This window comes from Pipistrellus kuhlii, unplaced genomic scaffold (assembly GCF_014108245.1).
Source record: "Pipistrellus kuhlii isolate mPipKuh1 unplaced genomic scaffold, mPipKuh1.p scaffold_m20_p_2, whole genome shotgun sequence".
Taxonomy (NCBI): Eukaryota; Metazoa; Chordata; class Mammalia; order Chiroptera; family Vespertilionidae; genus Pipistrellus; species Pipistrellus kuhlii.
Genome location: NW_023425515.1, coordinates 17,070,372 through 17,091,253, shown reverse-complemented (window position 1 = coordinate 17,091,253; position 20,882 = coordinate 17,070,372). Strand labels below are relative to the sequence as shown.

The 20,882-nt window shown below is 34.8% G+C and overlaps 1 protein-coding gene across 2 annotated transcripts in view; it reads right to left on the bottom strand.

Moving 5' to 3' along the window:
* Window positions 1-20,882, bottom strand: part of LEKR1 (leucine, glutamate and lysine rich 1) — a 122,727-nt gene that overhangs the window by 66,231 nt on the left and 35,614 nt on the right. For both annotated transcript variants that reach the window (XM_045583628.1, XM_045583629.1), the window contains 2 exons: window positions 6,922-7,041; window positions 204-379 (listed from right to left, as the gene is read on the bottom strand). In XM_045583628.1, the coding sequence (XP_045439584.1) occupies window positions 204-379; window positions 6,922-7,041 (296 nt within the window). The remainder of the gene's footprint in view (window positions 1-203; window positions 380-6,921; window positions 7,042-20,882) is intronic.

Here is a 20,882-nt window from a genome sequence, read left to right as displayed (position 1 = left end):
GCTTATCTTAGACCAGCCTATATTTACTGAATTTCAGGGTTTCAATAGACCATAATGACCTTCTAGTCTGTCAGCCAATAACAAGTTTCAAGGTTCATCGTTAAGTCCCATCACATAAAATGCAGAATCAGTATTTTATTACTCATGATGTACTACTTAAAAAAAAAAAAAAGACAATTACATTCTATATGTATGTAACAAACCTGTCAAGGCTGTTTCACTTATGTATTTAATTTGAAGAAAAACTTCTCCTTTCAGTGAAGTCCAGTTTTGAAAATGGTCATATACTTCATTTTTAATGCTGGTTATTTCCCTTTTAGTAAAAGTAAGTAATGAAAGAGTCTTATTCCAAAAATATTTGTATTCCGACAATCTTTGACTGTAAGGTAGTAAAAACAAAGGATTTTTAAAATTGTAAGCATAGTAACAAATATTTCTTTGAAAAAATAGTTTTCTTTGAAAGATGGGTTTAGAGTGACTATAATCTACTGTCTAAATGGGGACAATTTTGAAAGTGATGTGCTGTTTGTATTTTGCTGAGATGACAGATATAAACTGGAAACATCCCAGAAAGCCTAAGGTATATGGTTTTCCTAACTCTTTTCCACTTTGTTATCATTTTAACTAGAAAAACAGCCATTTTTATATGCAACTAGAGGTCCAGGGCACGAATTCCTGCATGAGTGGGGTCCGGCTAGCCCACCCCAATCAGGGCTGACTGGGCCAGACTGGGGAAGAAGAGATGTGGGAGGTTGGCCAGACCATGGCTGAACTCCAACTCCCAGTGGAACTCTCAGTTGAGGAGGACAATTTGCACATTAGCCTTTTATTATATAGGATTATTACATAAGATGATTCTATTAATCTTTTAAAATTAACAGCAAACATTAAGTGAAGAAAATTAGGTCAAAAGTAACTTAGTCACAGAGCCTAAATGAGAATGTTGGATTCTTAGATAGAATTCTCCCAGCATACCGTGGATCCACAGGCAGTTTAAAACCTCGGGTAAAAATAACAAAACCTTTAAAAATGATTAATCCAGTTCTGCTTCACGAAATGCCATCGCTCAATATAATCACAGTGTTTTGTGTGTGTGTGTGTGTGTGTGTGTGTGTGTGTGTGTGTATGTGTGTGTTTTAACTTCAGATGTCTTGACTATAATTTACCTAAAATCAAGAAAGATGCAGGCATAAACCTGGGAATTATCATAAAAAAGATGATGAGTGAATCCATGGAGCTGTAATTATTTGGTTAATATTTATTTCCCTGAGAAGACTAAGATCTATGATGCAAACACTATATATGTCTGTCTTGTTCATCACAATCTCCCTAGCACCTAGCACAGTACATGCTCAACAAATATTGACAAATAAATAAATGAATGAAAAAATAGATGACTCAGTTGGAAGAATGAAGTATTGTAAGAAGTGCTGAGGATAAAACACTGGACAATATTAACATTTATGGGAATTGAATAGAAAACAATCCCTCAAAGGAGACTTGGGAGGCACAACCAGTGAGCTAGAAGAAAACCAAAATAATACTGTCAGGAAGCCAGGGGCAAGACAGTTTAAAGGAGAAAGTAGTGGCTACTGTTTGAGGCCCCAGACAAAGGCGAACAGAGTCCATTGTATCTGGTATTAGGGGGCGTTAGGTCAGCGTTTTTCAACCGCTGTTCCTGGTGTGCCGTAGGTGCAGACAAGACAAGAATTTTATAATTTTTCACTATTTTGTTTACTTAATATTTCATAATAAAGTAATTATAAAATACTTTCTTTGTGTTTATTTGATTCCTATTCAAGAGAATTACTTTATATATAGTCAATATAGGCACAGAGTTAAATTTTTTAACATTTTCTAATGGTGGTGTGCCTCGTGATTTTTTTCATGAAACAAGTGTGCCTTTGCCCAAAAAAGGTTGAAAAACACTGCGTTAGGTGATCTCAGAGAGAGGCATTAGGCAGGAAAGAACTGAATAGTAAAGCAGAAGTGAGTAAACAGGGGCTATGCAGTAGCTACAATTGAGAACACTGACTGAGGCAGCAAGAAGAGAAAGAGGACACTACAGAGCAGAATGGTTTGTTAGGATGGGAGACACCTGAACGTGTGTACACAGCTGGACACAGTGTGAGTGCAGTCACATAGGCTAAACACAACCAGGAGATGCACTTGGTTCTTGTGTAAAGTCCTAGAAAGGACAGATGTAAGTAAAGCAGAGACTGAAAGATTAGCTTTTACCAGGAAGAACAGGGGTGGTGTGATTTTGCATGGTAATTAAGGCCCATCGAATGATCAGAAGCCACAGGGGATGCCTCAATCAGCAGGTAGAGCTGGGAGCAGAGAGAGATGTTGATTTCAAAAAGGCACAGTAAGAGTCCAAATAGATCACTAACTGAAGAAAGCCAAAAGTGAGGGTGGGAAACCTGAATGTGTAGCAAGAAACTGGCAGAGGCAGACAAGAGCTATGAACCAACTCAAGGTTAAGGGGCTAATGGGCCTGGTGTAAGCCATGTACCGGCAGGCTCTCGAGTGATACAGAACAGACTGAATGAGGATACAGGTGCCTCTGTAGGGAGAGAGGCAGGAAACAGAAAATTCAAACTTGTTCGTTAAGAGCAGTTAAGAGCAAGATTTTGTGAGACTAAATCTTGTATGATTTTTCAAAAAAAAAAATACAAAAAACAATGACATAGAAAATTAGGTTTCAAAGTGTGCAATTGGTTATAGAATGAGAAAAAATCATTAAATTTAAAAATAAGAATTTTAAAGTTGATCAATTCCATCAATATCACAAAATAAAGGAAAACAATATAATTTTTTAATAAGTAACAGTTCCACAATACTTTTGCCTATAATTGTTGGCTACATGATCTATAAGCACCTTTTCATATGAGAACCATTTTATAATAATATCTTGGAGAAAATGTAAAGATTATACAACCTTTCATCTAGCATGGCCATTAATTTTTTATTATTGATAGTTTAAAAAATCTTTCAGTTTCATAGCTCACTATTGATGATGTTATTTAAATACTAACTGCTGTCATATTTGGAAAAATCCTTCTCAAATTTTTTTCATAGATGATTATAAGATTTTTGACATTTCAAGTTTTTTTTTGTGTGTGTGAAAATAACTAGTCTTATTTTATTTTTGAAAGAATGAAATGCGCCCTAGCCAGTTTGGCTCAGTGCATCCATCAGCCTGTGGATTAAAGGGTCCTGGGTTTGATTCCAATCAAGGGCACATACCCAGGTTGTGAGCTCAATCCCCAGTAGCGAGCATGCAGAAGGCAGACAATTAATGATTCTCTCTCATCATTGATGTTTCTATCACTCCTTCCCTTTCCCTTTCTCTCTGAAATCAATTAAAAAATATTTTTTAAAGATGAGCTTAAAAATAAAAGAATGAAACTCATGAACCAGTTTATCTTAGATGTCCTTGAAGTGGTATAATATGACTTTTATGTTATATTCAGTGATGTTAGTAGTTTTTTGTCAAATCAGCAAGAAACTTAAATGTTTCTCCAAAATATTTAAATAATTAACTCTTCTTCATTAAATGGATTATGAAATACTCTAAGACCTCTTATTGAAAAAATATTTCTCTTAATTCATTTGCTTGTGATGTAACATTAACAAGCATCATTACAATTTGTTTATGCCAGAATAATTTCTATTGCTGAAATTGCTTTTATTCTATTACTTTTAAAGAATTCATGAACATCCAAAATTTTAGTCTGTAATTCCTTAATTGTGCTATTGAACCATTCTAAAATGTCTTTCTAAATGGCAGTTATAACGGAGTATTCCCAATTCATCTTTCCCTTATAGCTCCCAAATGCTTATGACTAGTCCAATGGCATATTGACATCAGAAGTATAGAAGAGGAGAAATCAGAGTAGAAAAAGATAGAATTTTTAACCAATTACTATCAAACTATCTTACTTTGCTGGGGGCCCTCTAAGAACCTTGAAAAGGGGTCCTGAGTAAAGGGTTCTGAAACTTAAACATTATTTCATTCACAGTAAATCTATCCATTATGATATCTTTAATGTTCTCTGTGAAATATGAGGCAAGACACAGAGCTAATGAGAGATGTGTTGTACAGGGAAATCTAAACAGAACAGCGAGGATTTAGAATAGTGTTGGAGGGCCTAGTATTTAATAATCTGTGCATTAGAATGAAGACTGCGGGCTTTAAGGAAAATTAAATAAGCAGAGGTAAAAGGAGTTGAAGTATAGTAAACTCTTCTAGGCAGAAACATCATCTATGTAGAAAAATTCTCTATGTAGAAATATCTTCTATATCCTATACACACACACATACACACACACACACACACTCAAACATACATACACACTAAAAACTTATAAGTGGGTTCATCAAAGTCACATGTATACATGATCCACATGCAAAAATCAATTTTATGGCTGCATAATAGCAACGGCCAATTCCAAAAACAAATTTAAGAAAACAATACCTTTCATGACCAGATGAAAGAGAATAAAACACTTAGAAATAAATTTAGTAAAAGGAATGCAGACTTGTATATTAAAAGTAAAACATTTCTCTGAGAACTAAAGATCCCAATAGAAAGACATACCATGTTCATGAATTAAGATTCAATATTTTTAAGATGAAAATTAAATTGATCATCAGAATCAATGCTATGCCTATCAAAATGCTAGCATGCTATTTTGCAAGAATTAATAAGTTGATCCTAAAATGCATATGGAAGTGCAAGGGACCCATAATAGCCAAAAACAATCTTAAAAACAAAGAAATTTGAAGGATTTATACTTCTTGATTTCAAAATGTACAAAAAACTACAGTATTTAAGAGAGAATGGTACTGACCTAAGAACAGACATATAGATTAATGCAGTGTTTCCCAAACTTCTCTCATGATGAGAATCACCTGGTGGAGTTGTTAAAATTCAGATTCCTGAATCCCAACTAAGAAGTGCTAAACTAGAATTTTTGGGAACATATAGGTAAAATTGTATACTTATTTTACCTATATGTTCCCAAAAATTCTAGTACTTATTTTACCTATATGTTCCCAAAAATTCTAGTTTAGAATTTCTTAGTTGGGATTCAGGAATCTGTATTTTAACAACTCCACTAGGTGATTCTCATCATGAGAGAAGTTTGGGAAACACTGCATTAATGGAAGAGAATAAAGCCCAGAAATAATTCCCCACATTTATGGTGAACTTATTTTAGGTAAAGCCACTAAGACGATTTAATAGGGAAAGAATAGTCTCTCAAACAAATGATGCTGGGACAATTGAACATCCACAAGAAAAAAAGATGAATTTAGATCCTTGCCATACATCAGTCATAAAATGTAAGAGCTAAACTACAGGAGAAAATCTTTGTGACTTTTGGTTAGTCAGAGTTCTTAGGTACATTATCAAATGCATAACCCATTAAAGAAAACATTGATACATTTTATTTTATTAAAAATAACAACTTTTGCTCATCAAAAGAGACTATTACAAAAATGAAAACATGAACAATAGGCTGGGAGAAAATATTTGCAAATCATACTTCAAATAAAGGACTTCACCCAAAACATATAAAGAAGACTTACAATCCTACAATAAGAAAACAGACCACTGGCAAACAAAACAAAATATTTTAATGGATATTTCACCAAATAAATATGCAAATGGTTGATAAGTAAATGAAAAGGTGCTCACCATCATTGGTCATTTGGAAAATACAAACCAAAGCCACAATGAAATATCATGTCACACTCACTAAGATGGCTATAATAAAAAAGACAGACAATAAGACGTGTTGGTAAGAATACAGAGTAACTATAATCCTCATTCCTTATGGGGCTATCAATTGGTTCAACCACATGGAAGACAGTTTGGCAGTTTCTTAGAAAGTTAAATTTAAATTTACCATATGATTCAGTAATGCCACACTTAGGGATTTACCCAAAAGAAATAAAACATACATCCACACAAAGACTTGTACGATAGCATTATTCATAAGTGTCAAGTGGAAAGAATCCAAAAGTCCACTGACTGGTAAATGGATGAGTAAAATGTGGTGTATCCACACAATGAAACTATTAAAGCAATAAAAGCAGAAACAAAGTGCTGATGCATGACACAGCATGAATAAACCTCAAAAAAACATAGTGATAGAGGCCTGATGTAAAAGACCACATATGATTCCACATATCTGACATGTCCAGAAAAGTGCAAATTTACAGAAACAGGAAGAAGGTTGCCTAGGACTGGTGGTAAGAGCAGAGATTAAATGCAAATGATATGAAGATGTTTGTGGGTTGCACAACTCAGCAAGTTTACTAAAAATCATTGCATTGCCACTTAAAATGTATGGGTTTTATAAAATGCAATTAGGTCTCAATAAAGCTGCTTTGATCAAGACTAAAATACAAAAGCCAAAAAATGGTTGGGGAAAATCAGAGAAAAATACTAGAAACCTTAATAAGGCTGAAGAGTTGACTTGAAAGTAAGAGAGCTATGAAGAGAGATTTTTGGGAAGTGGCATGAAAATTTTCAAAGATGATGGAGTCTAAATAGATTTACAAATAAGAAAAAGGACAAGTAATTCATATTTCAAAATTTTTTTTGTGTGTGTGCCAGGAAATAAAATACACCAAGAAAGGGAAAATGTATTGGTTACTGTGTTTTCAATCTGAATGTCACTGCAAAATAAGAACAACATGCTTGCCTGACTTAAATTTTATTGATAAAACCATTCAGTTGTGATAATGGTAAAAACAACAACAAAAAACAAGTGAAGTTATTTCAATTTTATTCAAGCACACTGAATACAGAAACTATACTACTACATTGTATTTGAATGTTTATAAAGCTAGAATTAAATGTATCTTTTCGACCTTTATAATTTTCAATTAAGTAAAGATAATCTTACCTGAGGACCTGTGATTGTCTTTGTTTAATTTCTAACTCACATTGTAAATGATTCAATTCTTTCTGTAACCTCTGAATTTCATTTTGCTGATTTTTTAACTGTATGCTTCCAGCTTGGATTCTAAAATATAAACAAACAACATCTATTACAAGCCTAAGTATTTCCTCATTCACACTTTCTTAAATTAATATTTAAATACACTTTTAATAAAAATAAATAAAAGAAGAAAACTGCATCTCTCTGTATACTTAATGAGTGTACAGAAAAGGTATGGAGACACATATCAAACAGCCATTATTCCTGGGGAGGACAGTAAAACTGATGGGCAGTGGACAGGCAAAGAACATTTGAAGGGAAGTATAACTTTTACTCTCTATCTTTTGTACGGTTTGAATTTTTACAATGTACATGTATTTTTACTTGAAATATTAAGTTAAATGTAACTAAAGAAATATAAACTTATTTTTACTCAAGTAAGACATACATAACTTAAAATGTAAATTATTAGATTAAAAGTTGTAAGAGAAAAGTGATCCTTGACCTTTAACCCAATTCGCACTGCCCAAACCAACTCCTTTTAAGTTTCTTCCTGTTTATATTGACTTCTATAATGAAATATTACGCTTGTACTGTTATTCATTAATATTTAATTTTAGGTATTATCTAATGAATTACAATTCAGTTAAGATATGGTTCTGCTACATATAACCGAGACCTGAATATGATGGCTTAAGATACAAGTATATTATCTTACATAAAACCAAGGTACTGGTAGCCAGTCTAATGTTGATATGATAGCTTTATAATGTCATCAAGGCCTCAGGATCCTTCCAACTCTCTGTTCTACATATTTGGTGCACATCTTTTATTTTTCATAGACCATGATAATGGCAGAAATTCCATCAATTACTTTCCCATTCCAGACCACTGGCAGGAAGAGACTAATGGCTCACTCTGTGCCTTTTAAGGAGATTTCCAGAAGTATTTCTGCTAAACTTAGACACATGGCAATACCTAGCTGCAAGTGAAGCTGGGAAATGTAGTTTTAACTGGAAAGATTCGTCCCCAAAGACATATCCACAATTCTATTACTAAGGAGCAAGGAAGAATGAATGTTAAGGTAGGCAGCCAGCAGTCTCTTCCACAATCCTAATGAAAGTTGACCTTCCTACTCATATCTACTAGTACACACCTACACTCCTGTATACACACACACACACAGCATTGCTCTCCTCATCCTCCCAATACAGGTCAATCTTTTATTTAGTAATTACATTACTCTCCACTAATGAGCCACATCTCATGCCATGATCACATTTCTTTTCTTGCACATTTTTTGTTGCCTCGGGAATAAAAACCATCTCCTTTTCTTCTTTCTCAGTTCTCTGTGTACCTACCACTGGTCTGATTCTTTTCTCTCAGTACCTTGAGATACAGTAGATAATCCTTCCAAATCATTTCTTTTCCAGAAGACAGCCTTCCTAGAGCTAGCTCTCCATTCCCCTGCACTAGTCCGGGTTATGTTCTGGTTTGACTATGCAACTGTCACTAGGGGACTCCTCTCCCTTATCATTTCAGGGACTCTTTCATGTGAGATCTGAATTCTGGTTCTAAAGTCTTCCATCTTGGTTTACTCCTTTGAAGTGGAATAAGCCCTCCAGGATCTTTTTGTGCATTGGGAGGTATGTTTGAGACCTTGAATAACTGAAATTGTCTTTCTTTTATCTTAGACTGGGCACTTTGGCTGGATTTAGAATTACCAATGAGAAAAATATTCTTCAATATAAAATTAGGGCACTGTTCTACTGTTTCCTAACTTCCACTGCTGCTTCTGTAAGTCCAATGACATTTTAATTCTTGCTGCTCTGTATGATACTGCATGGAAGGCCCTCCCTATTCCACATCTACCTCGATTCAGAAGCTTTGAGATCTTCCTCGTTTGATCACAATATATCCTTATGTTAGTCTTTTGTTATCCTCTCTGTGCTGGGCACATGGTATTTGCTTTGAAAACGGATGTTCTTTAGTTCCAAGAATGTTCTGCTAGGATGAATAATTCCCTCCTCCTCCATTTTCTCTGTTTTCTTTTCAGAACATTTTCCTGTTGTTTTGGATGTGAGATCTCTTGGAAATATCTTCTGATTTTCTTAACCTTTCTTTGCCATTTTGCCAATTTAAAAAATATATATATTTGATTGATTTTTTATAGAAGGGAAGGGAGAGGGATAGAGAGTTAGAAACATCGATGAGAGAGAAATATTGATGAGCTGCTTCTTGCACACCCCCTACCGGGGATGTGCCCGCAACCAAGGTACATGCCCTTGACTGGAATGGAACCTGGGACCTTTCAGTCCTTAGGCCCATGCTCTATCCACTGAGCCAAACCAGTTTTAATGCCATTTTATCAATTTTGACATTATGTTCCACTTTCATTATTTTCCATCCTGCCTAAAAATTTTAATTTTAGCTATCATATTTTAATTGCAATTCTTAGTAAGTTAAGGTCACCATTTTACTACCCCTTGTTCTTTTTTCATGGGTACTACAATATTTCTTGCCTTTTTGAATATATATATCTAATATATTTTTAAAGTTTTCTGTAGCTCATCATATCATTTTTTCCCCTTTGTTTTGCTTTTGTCTTTCATATCTGAGGCTTCCCTTGAGAATCTGAAGATCCTTACTTAAATGAAAGACTTAAAACCATAAAACTTCCAGAAGAAAAAGTAGACAGTAAATGCTCTGATATTTCTCTTAGCAATATTTTTCTGATATATCACAAACAAAAGACAAACTAAACAAATGAAACTACATAAAACTAAAAAGTTTTGCACAGTAAAAGAAACTATCAACAAAATGAAAAGACAACCTAATAAGTGGAAGAAGATATTTGCCAGTGATAAGGGGTTAATATCCAAAATTTATAAAGAATTCATACCATTTAATACTGAAAAAAAAACACACAATACAATTTAGAAATGGGCAGAGGACCTGAACAGATACTTCACAAGGAGGACATACAATGGCCAATAGATATATGAAAATATGCTCAATATCACTAATCATCAGAGAAATGAAAACTAAAACCACAATGAGATATCACCTCACATCTGTCAGAATGGCTATCATTAATAAATCAACAGTGTTGATGAGACTGTGGAGGAAAAAACCCTTGTACACTGTTGGTGGGAATACAGATTGGTGCAGCTACTGTGCAAAACAGAATGGAGGTTCCTCAAAAAACGTAAAATGGAACTGCCTTACAAGCCAGCAATTCCATGTCAGGGAATATATCCAAAGAAACCAAAAACATTAATTTGAAAAAATATATGCACCCCTATGTTCATTGCAGCATTATTTACAATAGCCAATATATGGGAGTAACCTAAGTGCCCACCAATAGACAAGTGAATTTCAAAAAGTGGTGACACATACGTAAAGTGGAATTACTAATTGGCCACACAAAAAAAGAAATTTTGCCATTTGTGACAACATGGATGAGCCTAGAAGATACTATGCTAAGTGAAATAAGTCAGACATAGACATAAATACCATATGAACAAAATTAATGAACAAATTAAAATGGATTCATAGATACAGAGAACAGATTGATAGTTGCCAGAAGAGAGAGGGCCAGGTGAAAAAAGTAAAGACATAAAGAAGCACAAATTGGTAGTGACAGAATAGTCAAAGGGATGTAAAGTACAGCATAGAAAATATAGTCAATAATATTGTAATAGCTAGGATCTAGTAATAATTAATGTCGTTTTTTAACATTCATTTAAAATCTTGCTTGGCGTTGACTTGTATTGACATAACCTTCAAACACGTGGTATCTACAGAACGTGTGAAGTGCAATTAACAAGTTTTGCTTGAAAAAGTTTGTGTTTGGTTTGGTTTTTGTTGCAAAACTAGGGCTAAGAAGATGGCAGATGAAGAGCATATTCGGCACTGCATGCTTTACGAGTTCCAATTAGGAAGAAAACCAAGTGAAGCTGCAAAAAACATCTGTAGTGCTCTTGGTCAAGATGCAGTTAGCACCAGAAAATGCCAGCGTTGGTTTGAGAAATTTCGCGAGGGAAATTTTTCGTTAGATGACAAGAGTGGTCGAGGCCGTGTGTCCAATTTTGATCAAGAAGCTCTTCAAGCTCTTTTGGTGCAAAATCCTCAAATTACCCAACAAGAGCTTGCGACAACTTTAAATTGTTCACAAAAAACAATTTCCAATCAATTGCGTGCACTTGGCAAAGTCCAAAAGTTTGGAAAATGGGTTCCTCATGAGTGGACCGACAACAACCGTAATCAAAGAGTCACAATTTGCAGTTTGCTCCTCTCTCGTCAAAACTGTTTGCCGTTTTTAGAGCAAATTGTTACTGGAGATGAACAATGGGTGCTGTATGTTAATTTGAAAAGGTGGCCTCAATGGTTGGACAAAAATGAGGCTCCGCAGCCCATGCCAAAACCTGACTTGCATGCGAAAAAAGTGATGTTGTGTGTTTGGTGGAATTTTAAAGGAATTCTTCATTATGAACTTTTACCATCTAACCAAACCATTACAAGTGCAGTGTATAGTGCCCAATTGGAAAGGTTAGCCCAAGCTTTAAGAGAAAAAGAACCCGCGCTGATTAATCGGAAGGGCGTAATTCTTCATCACGATAACGCACGACCGCATACTGCAAGAATCACTGCTGAAAAACTGTGCCAGTTGGAATGGGAAGTTCTCCCTCAACCTGCATATTCTCCTGATATTGCCCCTTCCGATTACCATTTGTTTCGTTCTTTGCAAAACTTTCTTCTTGGAAAAAAATTTAATAATGAAGAATGCCTCGAAAATGCATTGACCAAATTTTTTGCATCAAAATCACAAGAATTTTACAACAGAGGGATTAAAATGCTTCCTGAGCGTTGGGCACAAGTAGTAGAAAACAACAGCAACTATATTGTTGATTAAATTTTGTTGTATTGTTTAAATAAATTCGATTTAAAAAAGTATTAGAAAACGACATTAATTATTACTAGACCTAATATATAATAGCCAGATGGATACTTGAACTATCAAAGGATTACTTTGTAAATTATATGGTTGTCCAACCACTATGCCATAGAGCTAAAACTAATATAAAATAATATTTAATGTTAACTGTAACTGAAAAATGAAATTTTAAAGAGTCAAAATATAATTATAGCTTTAGAAAAAAGTCTGAAGATCCTTTGTTGTCTATTCATATTTATAAATGAAGAATTCAAAGGATAATGTATCCAGTTTCTATAAAGAATGTATAAATCAAAGGTTAGGAAAATATATACAAGACAGATGCTTTAAAATGATAAAATATATATTAATATTAATAAACAGCAAAACATTAAATGGATTAACCCTTTCACTTTCATAAAATTTTCAATCCACCAAGAAAAATGATAATCATGAACTTTTGTATATCAAAACATACTTCAAAATATGTAAAGAAAAATCCAATAAAAACAAGTTAATAATGATATATTATCACATTTCACACAGAAATGGACAATGACATGACAAACAGTTAAAGATATTGAGAATTTGAATAACCTAATTAACAAGTTTGATGTATGAATATACTGGAACATATATCTAATAATCATTTTTTCTAAACAGATAATCATAAAAATTGATAATATAACCAGCCACAATTGAAATTTTAATATGTTCTCAAAAAGAAGAAATATACATATCCACTTTCATTTCCCACAACAAAATTACATGAAAATTTTAAAACAAAAAGGCAGTAAAAATCTATATATGTGGAATCTTAAACATATCTAATAAACTTTGGGCCAAAGAGAAAATAAAAATGGAAATTATAAACTATTTAGCAATAAATGATCATGAAAACACTATCTATTAAAGTACTTAGAGTGTACTGCTGGTAGAAATGCAGCCACTGTGGAGAACAGAAATTATAAACACCAATTGGAAAGGATATATGCACCCCTATGTTCATAGCAGCACAACTTATAATTGCTAAGATTTGGAAACAGCCTAAGTACCCATCAGCAGATGAGTGGATTAAAAAACTGTGGTACATCTACACAGTGGAATACTACTCTGTGATAAAAAAGAAGTTCTTACCATTTGAACAGCATGGATGGAACTGGAGAGCATTATGCTAAGTGAAATAAGCCAGTCAGAGAAAGATAAATATCACATGATCTCATTCATTTATGGAATATAATGAACATAAACTGATGAACAAAAATAGATCCAGAGACAGAGAAACATTGATCAGACCATTAAACCTCAGAGGGAAGGTAGGGGAAGGTGGGCTAAGAGGGAGAGACCAACCAAAGGATCTGTATGCATATATATGGGCCTAACTAAAGGACACAGACAACAGGGGTTGACGGTATTAGTGGGGAAGATAGGGAGGTAATGGGGGAATAAGGACACATGTGTAACACCTTAGTCAATAAAGAAATTTAAAAAAATAAAATAAAAAGTAAAAAAAAATAAAAGCAGAAAAAAAATTTAAAAACATAAAACTTAGTCATATGACAGAAAAAATAAATAAAAGCAATGAATGTCTCCAGGTTGAATCTCAGACTATAAAAAGAGATGTTAATGGCAAAACTGATAAAAATCAAAGGAAGAATGTAGCTTAGTTGATAGTGTTCTACTAGTGTTAATATTTTAGTATTTATAATTGTACCATAATTATGTAAGGTGTTAACATTAGGGGAAGCTGAGACTATGGAAACTCTGTTATTTTAGTAACTTTCTATATGTCTAAAATTATTTTAAAAAGTTAAAAAAAACACTTGTAGATATTTAATTAATGATATGTACATGTAAAATGTATCTGTAGTATAAATCGTGGTGTAAAAAGGTCGGTGCATTTTTAAATTTGGAAGCTATACAATATTTTAATAGCAAAAATAAAAGGAAACAGCCTTCATTAATACTGCAGTGACACTTAAAAATTCCCACAGAATCTCTTTGACAAGATATCACATACTCTTCATCATTCAAAGAAAATAAGGTAAAGTAATGTACCCATATTTATTCAGAATTCAACTTACTGCCTGCCATACTCCAAGAAAATTATCAAATATTTTTCAACTACCAATTATTAAATCATATAAAAATATAATCATCAAAATATTCTTACAGTTAAGAACCTTACATTACTTTTGGCCAGTTTCTCTGCTATTAGTATTTTCTAACTAAAACCCTACACTGCAGTTAGGAAATGTAACGTTAATATTATTCTTGTTAAAAATCAGCAAGGCCAAACCAAAAGATCCATGAAAGGAGCTTCTAAAAAGTGTTTTCTCAGAGCAACAACCTGGCACATTGTCAAATCCACACAGTCTGATGTATCTCATCTGCAGTTGTCTACCAATCAAGTTGCCCCCATCATGGCCTTCAAGAGCCATGGACAAAAATGACAGCTCAGGAAGTTCTTCCTAATGCCATTCCTCCACCAGGGTCTGGAAGACAGAAACTACTTTATTTCTTTCAGATTTCTCCCCTCTCCAAAATATAGAACCTGAAGCCTCCCCTGACGGCAAAGGCATAACTGGGAACCCAGAGCCCCTGAGGACAGAGATTCCTCTATATGTTCTGACCTTACAAGGCTCCAGTTTCCCACAAAGGGCTCCATTGAGAAACAGAAGTCAGCTAAGAAAGATGTCCTCCAAGTTTTTGGATGGCTCCTCCACTGCAAATGGGAAGCAATCATTAGTAGGCCCGAGGCACTTCCCACAAGCTGGCCGTCAAACCAGGCTAAATCTTAGCAATAATTCTCTCCACTCAGAGTCTCATCTGAGTCATGCATTTATTCATTCATCAGAGAACTTCAGTTAATACCAAAAGCTGGTTGATGGGTCAGCCAACATTAAAGGTAAGCACTGCAGGCATGCACAGAATTTAAGTGAATACAGAGGTCTCAGTCAAGGAAGGGGAATGGCAAAGGATGAGTTAGGGTCAGCGGGGAAACAGGAGGGCATAACAAGCAAGGGATTCCAAAAGAGTATTAGCCAAAGCATAGAAGCTTGAGAGAAGATGGCATTTTTTCTGTTTCTTTTTTTTTTTAAATACATATTTTATTGATTTTACACAGAGAGGAATTGAGAGGAATAGAGAATTAGAAACGTCAATGAGAGAGAAACATCGACCAGCTGCCTCTTGCACACCCCCCACTGGGGATGTGCCCGCAACCAAGGTACATGCCCTTGACCGGAATCGAACCCGGGACCCTTCAGTCCGCAGGTTGACGCTCTATCCAATAATGAGCCAAACCGGTTTGGCTAATTCTTAATTGTTTATGCTAAGTGACAAGAACTGAAGGCAAATGGGATTGTGTTGAGCCATGCTATGTATTTGCACTTTTCCCTCAGTGCTATGGAGCTTTGGAGGATTTGAAGTAGGAATCATATTTGCATTTTAGTGTGGCACGCTGGCAGGGCCATGGCATACTCAGCCCCAAGACGCAGTAGCACAGCCAAGGGTGAACCTGAGAGGAGGTGGCTAAAAGGCTTATAAAAGACAGGAGAATGAAAGCTGGGTCTCAGTGGGACTCTGCTCCCTGAGAGACAGCGCCAATGCCCATAAGCCCTGTCTTTATTTTATAGCAGATGCCAACAGGCAAAGTTAGGGCGTGGTCAAGATGTTTACAACATTCTCGTGGGTTTCTATCCTACTAAATTACATGCACCTGATCAAGCTTTGTTTACTTGCAGCCTATATCACTTAGGCATGTGGGGCCACGTGTTCCGACCATAGATTCAAGCTTACAACTATAGCTGTTGGCTATAATTGTTCTGGGAGGGCTCTGCCCTCCAAGCTGGGACTTGCACGTGGTGGCCACGAGAGGACTATGCCCTCTCATCAGTCTGAGGCTTGAATCTGTCCAAACACTGTAGCCGCTCCCCTCCACCAGAAATTACCTTAGATATTTCCACCAAGACTTAGGCCCAGGAACATTTGTGTCCCTGAGACCTCCCTCTCCCAACAGTCTGTTCTCCCATTGAGTCCCCTCCTTTATAGTGCTCAATTTATGGATGTTCTCACTGACTGAGAACATCAATTACCTCCCCTCCATATTGCAGTGCTTATTCTATCTCAGAGCTATGGCCATGATTTCCCTACTTGGTGATTCAACTTCTTGCCTTTCTCCTCTCTTCCCCCGTGCTTGTTAGGACCAATTCTGACTTCAGGCCCAAGTTCAATTTGTCCCTGTCCAACTCTCTGCATCAATTCATTTTTGTTGACTTTTTAACCTCCTTTAACAAATAGGCTTATGTCTTTTTTCTTTTTTTAATCTTATATTCTATTGGTAACGCCTCCTGAGATTAGATCCTTAATATTCTTTCTAGGCTAGGATCACAGCCTTGCAATTCAGCTTCTCTGTCACTGAGTGATCTGACTTTTGTATTCTCTAACATGAGCTCTGCTATCCATTGAGGTAAATGATTAGTGCTTTGCCTTAACTTCTCTTCTTAATGACTTTCCCAGACATATCAACCCTCTTGAAATTTCAAAAGGTGTGTGTATGGGTGGGAATGTAGTAAAAGACTATACTTATAGAAAACATAAGGCTGAGGCTGTTTTCTTTAGTACCTATCCTAGCCAATAGGTGGGTATAATTCTAGGTTCCAGCCCCTTCCAGTAAGCTATGTACTTTTCATAAGAAATCATCCATGTTCAGCTGAGTTCAAGGAGTTGGTGAGTAAATTTATACTAACAATTCTCTGATGAAAACTTGGTTCCTCAAATTGATCGTCACTGACATCTAATCTTATGTTGCATGCCATAAAGCAAATACATTTTGTTTCTCTCTTAATAATCCTTTAAAACATTCCTTCCTTTATCCAGATTAAAAAGATTTATAAATCTTTCCAATTTTTCTATTTTTAGAAACTAAACAGTTTTGGGCCTGTCTTGTAGTATTTATAATTTGTTAAGTATAGAATTGTGAAACCCCCACAGATAAATGTATGTACTTTTTGCTTACCCTTAAGTAATCTTGGGTAGTATTCCCAAAACGAAAATTTTCCTGGAGTGTAGTAAGTAGTGTGAGCAAACACCAAGTTGCTTATCTAGCTTCCCATAAATACTTCAGTTCTCTTTGTTAAAAGGAAGCATTGCTTTTAGAAAATAACTGCCCATATCTAAGGTTGCTGCCTCTTTTCTAACCACCCGTCTGTCAAAGTCATGCTGATCATGCTGAACTCAATTAACAGCAGAGAAGCCTCAGAGTTACCTGGGAAAGGAAGGCTATATTACAGTCTGATTGATTCCAAATATACTAACAGAGAATTTCTGATAGAATTAAAGGTTGAGCTAAATTTTGTCTACATTATGTGTGATGAAAATATTAATACCTGTTTACAAGCATCAGGAAAAATACTTAAGTATGAATTATTTGTATTTAAAAATAATTAAAAATTATAATAGTAGCTTTAGGAGTTTATTAAAGCAAATTCATTAAGTATTAAACCACACAGTGCTCTGTTGTCTTTGTTTTATTAATTATATTACTTAAATGAATTAAAACAGTATTTATAAAATATTCTATCACTTAGATATTTACTCATTTAGATTGCTCTTGGCAAATAATGCTGAATTGTGAGGTATACTGCATATATTGAGTAAATTACCTGCAGTTTTTAACATTTCAAATTTTACTTCTCTTTATTTCGGCATTTAAATAAATAAATTAGGTCAGCATGCAATTTTATATTTTAGCATTTCATTGATATTACAATGTTATTTTTCAAGATCACATTTTCCCACAGTTAACTTTTATAACAATGATAATGAAAACAACAAAAATAATAATGAACTCTGCTGAGCACTTACCAAGTGACAGACACTGTGCTTAATAATTTAGATGAGCTGTCATACTTAAACATCACAAAATCCCTAAGATGTAGATCAATTGTCAGCCCCATTTGACAGATGAGGGGATGGAGAAGCAGAGAGCTAAGCAAGCTGATTGAGGCCATGCAAACAGCAAGTGACAGAGCTGGGATTTGAACCCAGGCAGCCTGCCTATTGTCCTGCTACTGATGTGCAGTTGACTGTACTTTGCTCTGCCTTTGTGCTTTTGATTCTTTCTTTGCACCTAATTTTAGAAGATGAATTTTTATTTGCATTTTGTACTTTGAATTCTGCCTTGATTAAATTGGTACTTAACAGGGATTGACAGGAACTGAGGAGTGTGGAATGGCGTTAAGAAGAAAGGGAATTGAGCAGTAGTTAAAAACCACAAATGTTATGCACTGAAGAAAAGGTAAGCAGAGGATTAACTTTATGCATATTTCCAAATATTTGTGTGTGCTTTTTAACATCCCCTCGCAAAACTCAGAGGTTCACAGAGGGAAAGAGTTCAGTGGTAATTCTCATGAACCTTTGTTTTCATGGGCTTAAAATGTTTTCACAATCAACCCCAGTTAGTCTCTGTCTTTCAGCATGGTAAGAATTTGGCATGCTGCTCCTTTCCTCCTGAGAGAGAAACCCGAATGCTTGCCAGAGCACTTAATATTCTAGCTTCCACAGCAAATCGCTTTCATCTCCTTCTAACTGCCTCCAAACTGACTTCAGATTCAGGCAAAACAGAGAAAGGCACTGAAGAACAGAAGCATAGGGGTGAATGTCATTGCTATTTTTTTTCCACTGAAATAAACAAAACATGCTTATAATTATGTGACACATAATTTTTTTATAGTATAATTCCTGCTGTCGACCCTAGAAAGCTCTCTAGTTGTCTTCTCTTCCACCATAGCACTGAATACCAGGCCGGTATTATGGTGTAAATGAGGTACTAAATGATTGGCTTTAACTCATGGACAATTTTGAGTTTTATTTCAATAGCCAACTTTTTTTCCCCTTTAAAAAAAGATAGAAAATTATAATTTAATCTTCTAGATATAAAGATATGACTGAATAAAATTATCTGGCCAAATAAAATATTAATAAAGAAGTCTATGACTTTGCATTTACAAGAAAATAAACTTTCTTTTTCAGAAAATAAGAGCTATAAGACAGGTTTCGCAAACAATTTTTCAAAGGCATAAATGTAATATGATATGTATTTAGATTCATATTCTAATTACTTTTCATTAAATTAAAAAAAGAAAGAAAAGGAAAACAGGCTTGTGTTTGGAATGTGATGATGTGACACTGGTGAGAAAGACCTAGACCACTGGATAAAGTCTGACACAGAAAAACAATGGTGACACATATTCCCAGAAAATGTCACTTTTAACAGACACAACACAAAGACATGCTAAAAGCAAGAGGTTGGAAGAGAAATAAATGTAAGCAAAAGAAAAGGAGCAGCAGACAGAGTGCGTTTAATTAGTTTATCTCTCCCCAGATTAGCAGCCCCCAAATATGCTGGACACTCTTTAGTAGGCATTTCAATCCTTTTATTTTTGTTTCTTTCTGTGCTTCTCCAAAATCTTCTGGCTTAATACCAGGGAAAGCCACTAGCTTAATTTTGCAAAATTATTTATTTTGCAAAAATGAAGTTACTAACAAAAGGATAAGTCTCCAACTTACGTATGGCTCTGTAAGAGAGAACTGTGGATTGGCATTAGTTCTGCTTCCAGGGTAGGCTTGAGTCTTAAATATTTTCTGCTATTAGAAATGGTCATAAACACTATCATCTCTCCCAACTGTATGTTTGCGTTTTAACAGAAGTGTTGATCAACTATTTTGTTTTACTTTTTTTCCTTTTCCTTATCTCAACCCTCTTTCCACTCATAACTCTCCTAACTTCTTTGACCATCTCTTCTTATGCAATCACATTCAACTGGATAGTTTCATCAGACACAGTTGAAAGCTATGTGAACTGAGACCACATGTGAGACAAAATTACATGTTGAAAACGTAAACATTCATTCCCTCCCCTGATTATATCATTGTGTTTACTGTTATCATTATTGTATTTGCATGTTTAACGACAAAATATGGACTGAAAAACTCTCCTGAGTTTGTTAAAATAGTAACATGAATGATAAATATATATATATATATATATATATATATATATATATAAATATTCAAATGTCTTTTTCAAGATATACAAAGTTAGGAAATAATATCATTGATGAATAAATGAATGAATGAATGAGTTAACTCAAATCTTTATCTACAGAATTTTTTGAAATGATGGGGAGGGAATAAGATGGGGAGAGGATCATATAAAATTATGCTCCGTTTTTTATTTTAAATCTTTCTTATAGATACAAATGACTCTAAATTAGATCAAAAATAGAATTAGAACTCATATAATTACATGAGTTACTGTTCATTTTCCCCTGAGCAATTACCAGGGGACAGTCATCAAAATACCACTAACATGCCCAAACCGGTTTGGCTCAGTGGATAGAGTGTTGGCCTGCAGACTGAAAGGTCCCAGGTTCAATTCTGGTCAAGGGCATATACCTTGATTATGGGAACATCCCCGGTAGGGGGTGTGCTGGAGGCAGATAGTCGATGTTTCTCTCTCATCGATGTTTCTAGCTTTCTATCCCTCTCCCTTCCTCTCTGTAAAAAAATCAATAAAATATATATTTTTAAAAATACCACTAACGAAACCGGTTTGGCTCAGTGGTAGAGCGTCGGTCTGCGTACTGAAAGGTCCCGGGTTCGATTCCGGTCAAGGGCATGTACATTAGTTGCAGGCACATCCCCAGTAGGGGGTGTGCAAGAGGCAGCTGGTTGATGTTTCTCTTTCATTGACGTTTCTAACTCTCTATCTCTCTCCCTTCCTCTCTGTAAAAAATCAATAAAATATATTTTAAAAAATAATAATAAATAAATAAAAATATCACTAAGATAAAATGTATAAATTAATCATTCAAATATTTTAAAAGATAATTCATAATTCACAGCTACCATTCTGAGGCCCACACAAAATATCTAAAAAACAATCCACAATATTAATGAATAGATGTTATTAAATATGAACTCT